At 38.6% G+C, this 14,398-nt stretch overlaps 1 protein-coding gene across 2 annotated transcripts in view; it reads right to left on the minus strand.

Annotated features, from left to right (window-relative positions):
- LOC138966254 (kynurenine/alpha-aminoadipate aminotransferase, mitochondrial-like) overlaps positions 1-11,557 on the minus strand; it is a 119,953-nt gene extending 108,396 nt beyond the window's left edge. Inside the window, exons 1-2 of one of the 2 annotated variants that reach the window (XM_070338394.1) lie at positions 11,429-11,557; positions 9,238-9,335 (exon numbers count right to left, since the gene is read on the minus strand). In XM_070338394.1, the coding sequence (XP_070194495.1) occupies positions 9,238-9,335; positions 11,429-11,442 (112 nt within the window). In that variant the 5' untranslated portion in view covers positions 11,443-11,557. The remainder of the gene's footprint in view (positions 1-9,237; positions 9,336-11,428) is intronic. The other variant, XM_070338395.1, reaches the window with a different exon arrangement.
- Between the last annotated feature and the right edge of the window lie 2,841 nt (positions 11,558-14,398).

Raw genomic sequence — 14,398 nt, forward strand, 5'->3', positions numbered from 1 at the left:
TCACGCCCTCATTTTTAAACCAAATTGGTTGAAATTTTGGTCAAGTAATCTTCGACGAAGCCCGGGGTTCGGTATTGCATTTCAGCTTGGTGGCTTAAAAATTAATTAATGACTTTGGTCATTAAAAATCTGAAAATTGTAAAAAAAAATAAAAATTTATAAAACGATCCAAATTTACGTTTATCTTATTCTCCATCATTTGATGATTCCAAAAACATATAAATATGTTATATTCGGATTAAAAACAAGCTCTGAAAATTAAATATATAAAAATTATTATCAAATTTTTTTTTTCCAAATCAATTTAAAAACACATTCATCTTATTAAAAATATATAGATATGATATGTTTGGATTAAAAACACGCTCAGAAAGTTAAAACGAATTCCACGGGCACTGCCTTTGCCACGGGCGGTGGAATGACGATGCTACGAGTATACGGTCTTGCTGCGTTGCGTTGCGTTCAGTTTCATTCTGTGAGTTCGACAGCTACTTGACTAAATATTGTATTTTCGCCTTACGCGACTTGTTTACATTTAGTCAAGTTTTGACTAAATGTTTTAACATAGAGGGGGGAATCGAGACGAGGGTCGTGGTGTATGTGTGTGTGTGTGTGTGTGTGTGTGTGTGTGTGTGTGTGTCTGTGTGTGTGTGTGTAGAGCGATTCAGACTAAACTACTGGGCCGATCTTTATGAAATTTGACATGAGAGTTCCTGGGTATAATATCCCCGGACGTTGTTTTCTTTTTTTCGATAAATACCTTTGATGACGTCATATCCGGCTTTTTGTAAAAGTTGAGGCGGCACTGTCACACCCTCATTTTTCAATCAAATTGATTGAAATTTTGGCAAAGCAATCTTCGACAAAGGCCGGGGTTTGGTATTGCATTTCAGCTTGGTGGCTTAAAAACTAATGAGTGAGTTTGGTCATTAAAAATCGGAAACTTGTAATTAAATTTTTTTTTTTATTAAACGATCCAAAAACAATTTCATCTTATTCTTCGTCATTTTCTGATTCCAAAAACATATACATATGTTATATTTGGATTAAAAACAATCTCTGAAAATTAAAAATATAAAAATTATGATCAAAATTAAATTTTCGAAATCGATTCAAAAACTATTTCATCTTATTCCTTGTCGGTTCCTGATTCCAAAAACATATAGATATGATATGTTTTGATTAAAAACACGCTCAGAAAGTTAAAACGAAGAGAGGCACAGTAAAGCGTGCTATGAAGCACAGCGCAACCGCTGCCGCGCCAAACAGGCTCGTCACTTTCACTGCCTTTTGCACTAGCGGCGGACTACGTTCAGTTTCATTCTGTGAGTTCCAAAGCTTGACTAAATGTAGTAATTTCGCCTTACGCGACTTGTTTTAATTGCGGAAAGAAACTGTCCTATGCTTTCACAAAAAAATCCAATCTTGACTTTAATATATAAAGCAGGAAAATAGAACAGAAAAAAGATCAATAAAGACGGATGCTCCCCGATAAAAAAAGAAAAAACAAGTCGCGTAAGGCGAAAATACAACATTTAGTCAAGTAGCTGTCGAACTCACAGAATGAAACTAAACGCAATGCAACGCAGCAAGACCGTATACTCGTAGCATCGTCAGTCCACCGCGCACGGCAAAGGCAGTGAAATTGACAGGAAGAGCGGGGTAGTACTTGCGCTGAGAAGGATAGCACGCTTTTCTGTACCTCTCTTTGTTTTAACTTTCTGAGCGTGTTTTTAATCCAAACATATCATATCTATATGTTTTTGGAATCAGGAACCGACAAGGAATTAGATGAAAGTGTTTTTAAATTGATTTCTAAAATTTAATTTTGATAATAATTTTTATATATTTAATTTTCAGAGCTTGTTTTTAATCAGAATATAACATATTTATATGTTTTTGGAATCAGCAAATGATGGAGAATAAGATGAACGTAAATTTGGATCGTTTTAGAAAAAAATAATTTATTTTACAATTTTCAGATTTTTAATGACCAAAGTCATTAACTAATTTTTAAGCCATCAAGCTGAAATGCAATACCGAAGTCCGGGCTTTGTCGAACACTACTTGACCAAAATTTCAACCAAGTTGGTTGAAAAATGAGAGCGTGACAGTGCCGCCTCAACTTTCACGAAAAGCCGGATATGACGTCATCAAAGACATTAATCCAAAAAATGAAAAAAACGTTCGGGGATATCATACCCAGGAACTCTCATGTCAAATTTCATAAAGATCGGTCCAGTAGTTTGGTCTGAATCGCTCTACACGCACGCACACACGCACACACGCACACACACACACACATACACCACGACCCTCGTTTCGATTCCCCCTCGATGTTAAAACATTTAGTCAAAACTTGACTAAATGTAACAAGTCGCGTAAGGCGAAAATACAATATTTAGTCAAGTAGCTGTGGAACTCACAGAATGAAAGTGAACGCAATGTAATTTTTCAGCAAGACCGTATACTCGTAGCATCGTCAGTCCACCGCTCATGGCAAAGGCAGTGAAATTGACAAGAAGAGCGGGGTAGTAGTTGCGCTAAGAAGGATAGCACGCTTTTCTGTACCTCTCTTTGTTTTAACTTTCTGAGCGTGTTTTTAATCCAAACAGATCATATCTATATGTTTTTGGAATCAGGAACCGACAAGGAATAAGATGAAAGTGTTTTTAAATTGATTTGGACAATTTAATTTTGATAATAATTTTTATATATTTAATTTTCAGAGCTTGTTTTTAATCCGAATATAACATATTTATATGTTTTTGGAATCAGCAAATGATGGAGAATAAGATAAACGTAAATTTGGATCGTTTTATAAATTTTTATTTTTTTTTACAATTTTCAGATTTTTAATGACCAAAGTCATTAATTAATTTTTAAGCCACCAAGCTGAAATGCAATACCGAACCCCGGGCTTCGTCGAAGATTACTTGACCAAAATTTCAACCAATTTGGTTGAAAAATGAGGGCGTGACAGTGCCGCCTCAACTTTCACGAAAAGCCGGATATGACGTCATCAAAGACATTTATCAAAAAAATGAAAAAAACGTTCGGGGATTTCATACCCAGGAACTCTCATGTCAAATTTCATAAAGATCGGTCCAGTAGTTTAGTCTGAATCGCTCTACACACACACACAGACACACACACAGACACACGCACATACACCACGACCCTCGTTTCGATTCCCCCTCGATGTTAAAATATTTAGTCAAAACTTGACTAAATATAAAAAGGAGAAAAAAAGTTCAACATAATCATTTATTTTTCTCCCTAACATTCAGGTCAACAAAGTCATTGTCATAGCTAAGCAGTCATTCGATTCCAAGACAATCATCACAGGTTTGAACCGACCCTTTCGTTTAACCATTCAAAAAACAACAGCAATAACGCTGTTAGTACTACAGCGCGCTCAACGTTCGCCCTTTTGAACTCGCGATGAGACTTGTTTCTTCTGGTCGCCAAGCTTACCGTTAACAAACGCATGTACTAGTTGGGATTCCCCCAATTTTCGCGACCTTGACCGAATACTCTCGAAGTCAGCACTACGGCGTTCATGCATAGGGAATAGTTAGAAAGTTAACTTCGGGAGTTCCCACTTTCAAAAGAGGCCTCTACTTCCAGTGTTTCTGACTTCCAGTTCATGCATGCGGGCCCAGGTAAAGTCAATGATTTATTTTTTATTTTTAAGGAAACAGAAAAGAAAAGTAGGGCAATCGAACTTCGAGCGTTGGCTTGTGTTTATTCTGGGTCACTGGCCACCACACTTTCACCCCCGCTTATAAGGGTGTGTGTTAGTGTGTAAGTGGGCGTCGTTGTGTTTCTGACGCTCTGGGATGGCAGCAATGATGTCCACTTGAAAAAGTTAGACTCTCTCTATCGTCGCTCGGCTAAACTCATCGTAAAGGATAATGCCCCAACAGATATGAAATTAAAAATGCTTAACTTTCTTCCACTGGAAAAACATCTCAAGTTAAATAAAGCCATTTTCATGCATAAATTGTATTACGGTAAAGTGCCGATTTACATTACATCATTATTTAATAAAGCTACCGACAGATATGGGTCAGTCAACTTGATCCCACCGATTCCACAAATTGACCTTTATAAGACCAGTCTTGCTTTTTCGGGTACATAAGTTTGGAATTCACTTCCATCATCCTTTAAGCACTTAAAGTCATTAAACAGTTTTAAAAAATGTGTCAAAAACACTTAATGTCTGAGTAGTTTAACGCGTTTTGATTTACCACACTTAGTATTACGCCAAAGATATGCTGTGCATTGTATATTCTGAACATATTTTGTTGTACTATTGCTACATGTTCGATTGCTACCAGCTTGTACTTATAATTATTTGCATTGTATGCATTTGATTTTATGAATAACCACATATGTATGCTCTTCATGCCTCATCATCATCATCATCATCATCATCATCATCATCATCATCATCATCATCATAATCATCGTCATCATCGTCATCTTTATCATCACGTGCTGAAGTTTTCTGACCTCCTTTTGTTGGTAAACCTTTTAACTTTTTAATTTTTAATTTTTCAATTTTATCATTGTGTGTCTGTGCGTCCCAAGGACAGATTGTAAGAAAAGGCGTAGCCTTAAATCTTAATCCTTGTTAAATAAAGTTCAATTTAATTCTCTCTCTCTCTCTCTCTCTCTCTCTCTCTCTCTCTCTCTCTCTCTCTCTCTCTCTCTCTCTCTCTCTCTCTCTCTCTCTCTCTCTCTCTCTCTCAGTATGGGTTGAAACAGTTTTGCGTGACAGTCGCGGATTGGAATCCGGCCCGAGGTTGGACACGGGTCAACTGTTTGTGCATACCCAGAAACGGTATCCATGTCCCACCCCCGTGTCACCACGGCCACAAGAAGGCTATCTTGATATCCGTTAAGGTCAATGCTTGTTTTGCTAGGTTAGGAAACCCCGTAGTTATTTAGATGCAGAGAGGGAAGGGGGTTAGGGTTGGACGAAAGGCTAGGCAGATTGGGAGAGAATGCTTGGAATGAGAGGTTGTGTTTGTGGTGAAGTGTGCATGTGTTTAGATTTGATTTAGTCAACTTTAGATTACCTTTCTACGACCTTATTTTGGATATTTTCCTTATTCGTCGACGTGACTGCAGTGCTGTTTTTCATTTGGATTGTGAGATATTATAAGATGTTTGAGTTTTTTTGTCGGTCCGAGGGGGAGCATATCACCAAACATCGTTTTTGTCATCATTTTGGTAGTGAGAAAATAAGTGCCAAATCAACACAGGGAGCCATGCTTTGAAACACGAGTTCCGGTTTGATAACACATTGTTTGGGTCCCCAGCACGTTGTTGCAATCAAAGCTGGCGTGTGAAAGCAACTTTCTGTGTTTTGAGTTCATAAAATGTTGGGATAAATATGTCAGGTTTGAGGATGCACAGTTCTGTAGGTTCCTCTCAGTATTCCACCCCATCGGTTTTCAGTTGTAAATATTAAGCTAATAGTGATCGAATGTGGAAGCTACGTTGGGTCAAAGGTCACAGAAGATTTGCGTCGTGCAGCGAAGGAAAGAATCGCGATCTTGTTTCCGACTCATTGCCTCTTTGTTTTTCATTAGACCTGTCATTCTGCTTGCTCGGCTTTGTTAGATGTGTTTGCATATGTTCTTTGCTTTTATTATTATTTCTTATTTGCGCTTCGTTTATCGATACAACGTCTTGTGCACGGGTCAAAATTTGTGTGTCAGAGGTCAATTGGCTTGACTTGAACTTGACGTTCGTGTTTATCCGAACGTCTGTGTATCGAAACACAGATACACGCACTCCATGACTTTGTAAGAAGACAAAACATATCGCTAGGTTTCATTTGTTTGTGATTAATGTATGACCTTTCATGAAGTAGTTTTGTTTTTTGTTTACTTTTGCCAGTTTGTCAGTTCGTTTTTGGAAATTTGCAAAGCAGTGTCGTCTGTTTAGGTCTGGGGAAACGCCAATGAAAAGAGCCGAAGAATTCCCGAGCGTTTCTATTGGGTTTGCTTTTGATTATCCATGTATAACCTGCTTCCTGCAACTATGGTAACCGGGGATTTATTGCATGGGGAACATGAGATTAATTTCCCAGGTGTTTGTGAATGAAAACTCGTGAAAATGATGACAAATATTGTTGTTTAACCATTCTGGGACGTCAGCTGTGTTACGAGTGAATTAACTTTGCTACGTTGGCAACCAAAGACTGTTGAAAGCCAACCGTGGAACGGGGTTTATGTCTGAGTGTGTGCGCTGAACGAGAGTTGAGACTGAGTGTTTTATTGCGTGTGTCAGTATTGTGTTTTGATTTGATTGTTCTGTGATTTGATTGTTTTCTTTTGGTTAATAGTGAAATTTTGGAAGTGTACTTTGTATTGTGTGGTGTGATTCGTCAGATTGCGAGACAGCCTTTCCCGAACGTATCTGTGAGTGAATCAGTGTGCAGAAGATGTGTAGCTGTGTGTGTGATGAAAATTTGACCCCGACTCGCACAGCAAAACAACGACACATCAGCTAAGTTCTAGTCAAACAGAGAAAATCGGCACACATCTTGAATAATAGGACACGAACGTGACGAATAACGTGAATTTCTGATTTCCGATGGGCCACAAATCAGATCTTGCTCGAACAATATTCATGCAAAACTCATCGTTTTCAAAACAAAATTTGACAAATGGTATACAACAATGTCTATCATATTTTTTGTGCTCTCCGTTCTCTCTCTCTCTCTCTCTCTCTCTCTCTCTCTCTCTCTCTCTCTCTCTCTCTCTCTCTCTCTCTCTCTCTCTCTCTCTCTCGCTCTCTCTCTCTCTTTCTCTCTCTCACTTTCTCTCCCTCTCTCTCTCTTTTTTTTGCACTCCATTCTCTTTCTCTCTCTCTCTCTCTCTCTCTCTCTCTCTCTCTCTCTCTCTCTCTCTCTCTCTATCTCTATCTCTCTCTCTCGCGTGCGCATCTATTTGCCCAGGGTTCTGACTTTGGGCCACTTCTCTTCTCCCTGTATATTAACGATCTTCCTTTTAGTGTTAATGATGATTGTGAACTCTTTGCTGATGATACGACCATACACACTTCTGATAAAAAATGAGACAAAGTTTATTCAACATTGCAGAACAGTGTAGATGATCTCATAAATTGGACGGAGTATAACCACATGAGTCTTCACCCCAAAAGTAGTCCCTCTCTGGGCGAGGTCTGGTTGAAAAAAAGCTCGTTTATATTGCTTATACCACAACCCTCGTAAAATAAAATGTGATTTGATTTGATTTGATCTCTCTCTCTCTCTCTCTCTCTCTCTCTCTCTCTCTCTCTCTCTCTCTCTCTCTCTCTCTCTCTTTACACAAATATGTTCTTTATTATATGTATTATGTGGAATTTATGTTGCGATTTTCCATCATCACTTCATCATCATCATCATCATCATCATCATCATCATCATCATCATCATCATCATCATCATCATCATCATCATCATTATCATTTACACCATATAATCATTATTAGCATTAGTGTAAACGTTGGTATCGTGTGAATTTTACCGTCGATCACTTTCCATGTGTTAACATGTTGCATGTTTCGCTTTCGATTTGTATGTTGCTTACTTTGCCATTTTATTGTTTATGTTTATTTGCTTGTTTGCTTACTTGTCGATTGTTTGCTGGTTCGTTCGTTTACTTTGTTTATTTGTCATGTTGCTTTACTTGTTTATCATTTATTAGATATTTGTATTAGAAGTAAGGACCGGTTGTAAGAAAAGGCGTCGCCTTAAACCTCTATCCTTGAAAAATAAAGTTCCATCATCAAAGTTCCATCATCTCTCTCTCTCTCTCTCTCTCTCTCTCTCTCTCTCTCTCTCTCTCTCTCTCTTTCTCTCTGCCTCGCTCTCTCTTCGTAAAACAAACTAACGAACGAAGAAACAAAATGTTGTGCAAACAGATAACCCCACCTTTCGTATTCCCTCACTAAAACAAGTGTTAGTTTTGTTTTGTTAAATTGCATTTCGAAAGATACATTTAAAAGTGTGTTGACCTATCACCTGATTATAACGATTTTAGCACACAGCTTCTGCTTTTTTCTGAGTGGCACATCTGAAATTTCAAGAAATAAAGAGTACATATTTTGAACAGCTTTCACATAAGTTGAAATGACATTGTGTAAGGAAACTGGACGAAGACACACTTATCAAAATGTTTGCTCTTCAGTAAGATTTTAAACAGGGATGGTATTGCACCAGAAAAGCCACAGTCGCGTGTTGTTGCACTCATGAACAACATGAATTATGGGTAATACATAAGTCGAATTAGGGGTATTGAAATGCTAATTGCACAAGCTTTCAACCAAAATCACGAACGTCATGAAAAGCGTACGAACGGAAACAATTTGATAAAAGTGGTACGAACGGACACATTTTTCGTCAAAATCGGTACGAACGGACACAAAACTGTTTTTTGCAAATTCAATTCATCGTATGGTTCACATAGGTCCAATATCACACGCATTCGTACTTTGTGCTATTTGAAGACCATTGGAACACACAGAACTTGTAGTGGGGGCCTGTTTCACTCTGATCTAACGAATGTGTACGAACGGAAACGCTTTTCGTACGAACGGAAACATGCACTTTTGTACGAACGGAAACATGGTGTATGAACGGAATCTGCATGTTTTCAAAAGACAAGTGATTGTACAAAAGCCATGGGTTTCTATAAACTTCTGTTCAAGCGAAATGTCGTAACAGGCAATGGCTTTGGTGATCATGTGCAAATCAGGGGTCAGATTCGATAACAGAGCGAGGAAAACAAGAAAATGTAAAAAAATCAGGCAATTCAGCCACGTTCGGCCCGCGTGGGTTATCATGAGGATTACTAGCACCTTGGTACTTATCGTACATATAGCCCAACCAATTAGCTACCTTATTCTTGCAATATCACAAAAGCGCGCTACCAACACGACTTACCGTCACGTTTTTTCCCCAAGCAAGTGCCGAAAATGTGGACGATGTGAAGGTGACTATGGTGTCCTAGAAAGGTATTGTCCATGTTTATTATCATAGCAAAAAAGAGATCCGTTTCTGAAATATACACCGGCACACACATCAGACAGCTAGGCTGCACTTACCTACGTGAGCCAAAACGCAAGCAGGAAAGGCACATTTCCTTCTGAGCAGACAAACAAATAAACAAACAAACAATTGATCGAAGGCCGAAATGACACGACACAGAGCCTTACCGGCAAGTTTTCTTAGTTCAGGCGGGTGTCGCCTTCGGGCGGAAGTAGACAAATATTTCCCATAATCTACGTAGACCAGGCCTCCTTTCTGGCTATCCCTGCCACAGAAGAATGCTGAATTCAGGCATAGTGGCTTTCTGCAGACCAAAGACCTAGGCGAAAGGCCCCGAATGTGGACCATTGTTTTGTTTCATGCTGATAACTAGCTTGGTTTTTAGCGAATAAGGTTCAATTTATGCTTGGTGGTTGTCTTTTGCTCCTAAATAACATTTAAACCTAATTGGAGCAGAAACAGCTGTAACATTAGCAAGTTACAGCAGGTCTGTGGTCGTCGTGTCGATGAAAGAACCAATCGCTAGACAGGGTTCTTGAACTTTAAGCAAGTTAACTGGTCAAGTTGCCGAGTTTTCCCGTTAACTGTCTAAACATAGCTCTGCGGTAAATCGCTGTGCCACAGCAGAAAATGGGTACCTGATTCAAATTACTCTACAGTCACTAGTTCACACGGTGACACCTCTTTAAGTTGCCCATATCAATGAAGGACACAACCAAAATAAAAGCAATCTATATTAAAACGCACAAACCTCTTTACCTAAATCGCAGATAAAACTAGCGGTTTTCACGACAAACTTTTGAAAGGGCGGGGCTATTTTGCCTGTGTTATATAATGCTAAAAATAGAAAGGAAATTTCCACGACGAACACTCTGCTATGTTTGCTTTCTTCAATCGGCGGCTGAGATTCGCATGTGTCAAAAGGGGTGCGCATGCGGATTTGGCGGAAGTGAAAATACCAGCCATGACATCCTTACGACAAAAACTGTGCAGGGCAGTGCTAATATTGTTTATTAACCCTCTGCAGCACTTGATTCTTTTAATGTGACTGAATAATGACGGCACAAAACAAACCACCGACGACGACCCACCACCGCTGCCATGTCTCTCCACGCTCAAACTCAAACTTGGTTGCCAGTCAGATTTATTTAAATATAAATAAGTATAAGTTACACCACCGGTTCATCCATGGTATTGCGCTGTATTTTGTCGAGACTGGGTCAATGAATATGATTACGTCACTAGAGGATCGAGTGACGTCATTATATTCATTCACCCTGTCGAGACGAAATACCACGCGATACCATGGATGAACCGGAGGTGTAACGTATATATGTTACAGTTAATCTGTGAAACCAGGGAATACGTGTATTAACTAGGTAATACATGAATTAACTGACGGAAAAAACCCAGTTAATTCATGTATTACTTAGAATAGTTTAGTTAATACACGTATTCCCTGGTTTCACAGATTAACTGTAACATATATATATATATATGGCATGACCAAAGTAAGGAGAATTTGTAATGAGATTTGAAAACAAAGCATGGTAAACTCACCATGGACAAATTTAGCCTAGAAGTTGAAGAACTATATTTTGTGTCATTCTTGGCAAGGCAAACATTTCCTTGTCACTGCGACTGCGCAGGTTATTTGCCTAGGTCAAGACCGTACTTTAGGCCTACTGAGCAATATCGCGGGGTATTTGCTCACTAGAATAACAGAGACATAGATGGGAAGTCATGCTATATGAATGCTTATCACCTGTTTGATGAGAAGAATAGTGGAAGCACTCCACTAAAACATATTCAACTAACTGAAAAACAGAAACGAAAAAATAAATTGGCAAGAGTTAAAGAATACCTTTTTGATTATTTGTTGAAAAGCGTGAGCTTTAGCCAAATTGGCTGCTAATGATTGTTTGAGATTGATCTCAGAATTACTTCGTTAATGACTGAAACCTGTCTTTTTCCTGTTTGTTTGTTCTACTTATTGTAGGTGGGTAAATTCATATGAGAGAAAACAAACATACTTTGAGATTTTGCTTCCATCTTTGGGAAAGATAGGATCAAAACTGCTGACAGGTTGCAGGTTGTTGTCTTTTTTTTTTATCTGGTCAGATACTTTTGTAAACTGTTTTAACTGTCGCGTTTCCAAATGTGTAAAACAATTTAGGAGAAGGCATTGAACCTACCCGTTAGACAAAATAAAGTCCACAATTGATCCTACACCCTTAAGACAAAAAAGTCCACAATTGAACCGACTCATTGGGCAAAAATGTTGGCAATCGTACTCATCCCATAGACAAAATGTTCGGCATTGAACAAAACAAGAAGTCATGCAGGCAGTTAACTTACCCATTAGCAGACATCGCTATCAACACAAGTTCAATCCGTCACTCTCTGAGCCTTTTGGTAGCGCCACCGACACAGTCATTCAGCACCTTGGCCGTGGAAGGTACATGTCTTATTAGTACCCCTTCGAAATGCAAGCTCATCGTAGAGTAAATTAAGACAGACACACGTGTTTGTACTTTTCGCAGCAGGTTAAATAAAGAGGGGCACAGGTACATGTGGCACGGACATGAATGTGGGGAGATGCACCCGTTTCTGAGTTCTGGACTAAACACAAAAGACGACACAAATGCGCGTATACACATACACACGCGCGCATACAATGGGATTTTGTTTCTTTTAATCTACACAGTCTGCATGATTGTATCTGAACTTATGGCGAAAATAAATTCGGCCAAACAATTATTGCACCCATTTGCGTACCCCAACTAATACATTTATTCCCGAGCCATTTTGGATCAAATTTCTTTTACAAGCGTCACGTTAACCCCACCAAAATAAGGATACCCCAAAAATCGATCTGAAGGTAAGGTACCAATTAAAATATCAACGAAATTTCAGAATAGGCATAACCTGGCAAATTGTACATACGAGGAGAAAGCCAAATCAATTATCTACGAAGAACAGATTGTTTTGCTTCGTTATCTTGCGCATTTCTTGTGTAATGCCAATCCTGTTGATGAGGTGTCGATCGCATTTTTGCATCAATTCTGAGTGTTACCATGACAAAAAGCGCCGTATTTCTTGTACATAACTATAGATTCCTTTCCGTGTAAACCATCTTGTACATAACTATAAATTCCTACCCGTGTAAACCATCTTGTACATAACTATAGATTCCTACCCGTGTAAACCATCTTGTACATGTATACTTATAGATTCCTACCCATGTGAACCATCTTGTACATAACTATAGATTCCTACCCGTGTAAACCATCTTGTACATGTATACTTATTGATTCCTACCCGTGTGAACCATCTTGTACATACCTATAGATTCCTACCCGTGCAAACCATCTTGTACATAACTATAGATTCCTACCCGTGTAAACCATCTTGTACATGTATACCTATAGATTCCTACCCGTGTAAACCATCTTGAACATACCTATAGATTCCTACCCGTGCAAACCATCTTGTACATAACTATAGATTCCTACCCGTGTAAACCATCTTGTACATGTATACCTATAGATTCCTACCCGTGTGAACCATCTTGTACATAACTATAGATTCCTACCCGTGTAAACCATCTTGTACATAACTATAGATTCCTACCCGTGTAAACCATCTTGTACATAACTATAGATTCCTACCCGTGTAAACCATCTTGTACATGTATACTTATTGATTCCTACCCGTGTGAACCATCTTGTACATAACTATAGATTCCTACCCGTGTAAACCATCTTGTACATAACTATAGATTCCTACCCGTGTAAACCATCTTGTACATAACTATAGATTCCTACCCGTGTGAACCATTTTGTACATAACTATAGATTCCTACCCGTGTAAACCATCTTGTACATAACTATAGATTCCTACCCGTGTGAACCATCTTGTACATAACTATAGATTCCTACCCGTGTAAACCATCTTGTACATAACTATAGATTCCTACACGTGTAAACCATCTTGTACATAACTATAGATTCCTACCCGTGTGAACCATCTTGTACATACCTATAGATTCCTACCCGTGTAAACCATCTTGTACATAACTATAGATTCCTACCCGTGCAAACCATCTTGTACATAACTATAGATTCCTACCCGTGTAAACCATCTTGTACATGTATACTTATTGATTCCTACCCGTGTGAACCATCTTGTACATACCTATAGATTCCTACCCGTGCAAACCATCTTGTACATAACTATAGATTCCTACCCGTGTAAACCATCTTGTACATGTATACCTATAGATTCCTACCCGTGTAAACCATCTTGAACATACCTATAGATTCCTACCCGTGTAAACCATCTTGTACATAACTATAGATTCCTACCCGTGTAAACCATCTTGTACATAACTATAGATTCCTACCCGTGTAAACCATCTTGTACATAACTATAGATTCCTACCCGTGTGAACCATCTTGAACATAACTATAGATTCCTACCCGTGTAAACCATCTTGTACATAACTATAGATTCCTACCCGTGTGAACCATCTTGTACATAACTATAGATTCCTACCCGTGTAAACCATCTTGTACATGTATACTTATAGATTCCTACCCATGTGAACCATCTTGTACATAACTATAGATTCCTACCCGTGTAAACCATCTTGTACATACCTATAGATTCCTACCCGTGCAAACCATCTTGTACATAACTATAGATTCCTACCCGTGTAAACCATCTTGTACATGTATACCTATAGATTCCTACCCGTGTAAACCATCTTGAACATACCTATAGATTCCTACCCGTGTGAACCATCTTGTACATAACTATAGATTCCTACCCGTGTGAACCATCTTGTACATAAATATAGCTTCCTACCCATGTAAACCATCTTGTACATAACTATAGATTCCTACCCGTGTAAACCATCTTGTACATAACTATATATTCCTACCCGTGTAAACCATCTTGTACATACCTATAGATTCCTACCCGTGTAAACCATCTTGTACATAACAATAGAATCCTACCCGTGTGAACAATCTTGTACATAACTATATATTCCTACCCGTGTAAACCATTTTGTACATGTATGCATACCTATAGATTCCTACCCGTTTAAACCATTTTATACATGTATACCTATAGATTCCTACCCGTGTAAACCATCTTGTACATAACTATAGATTCCTACCCGTGTGAACCATCTTGTACATAACTATAGATTCCTACCCGTGTAAACCATCTTGAACATACCTATAGATTCCTACCCGTGTAAACCATCTTGTACATGTATACCTATAGATTCGAACCCGTGTAAACCATCTTGAACATACC

This window comes from Littorina saxatilis, linkage group LG5 (assembly GCF_037325665.1).
Source record: "Littorina saxatilis isolate snail1 linkage group LG5, US_GU_Lsax_2.0, whole genome shotgun sequence".
NCBI lineage: Eukaryota > Metazoa > Mollusca > Gastropoda > Littorinimorpha > Littorinidae > Littorina > Littorina saxatilis.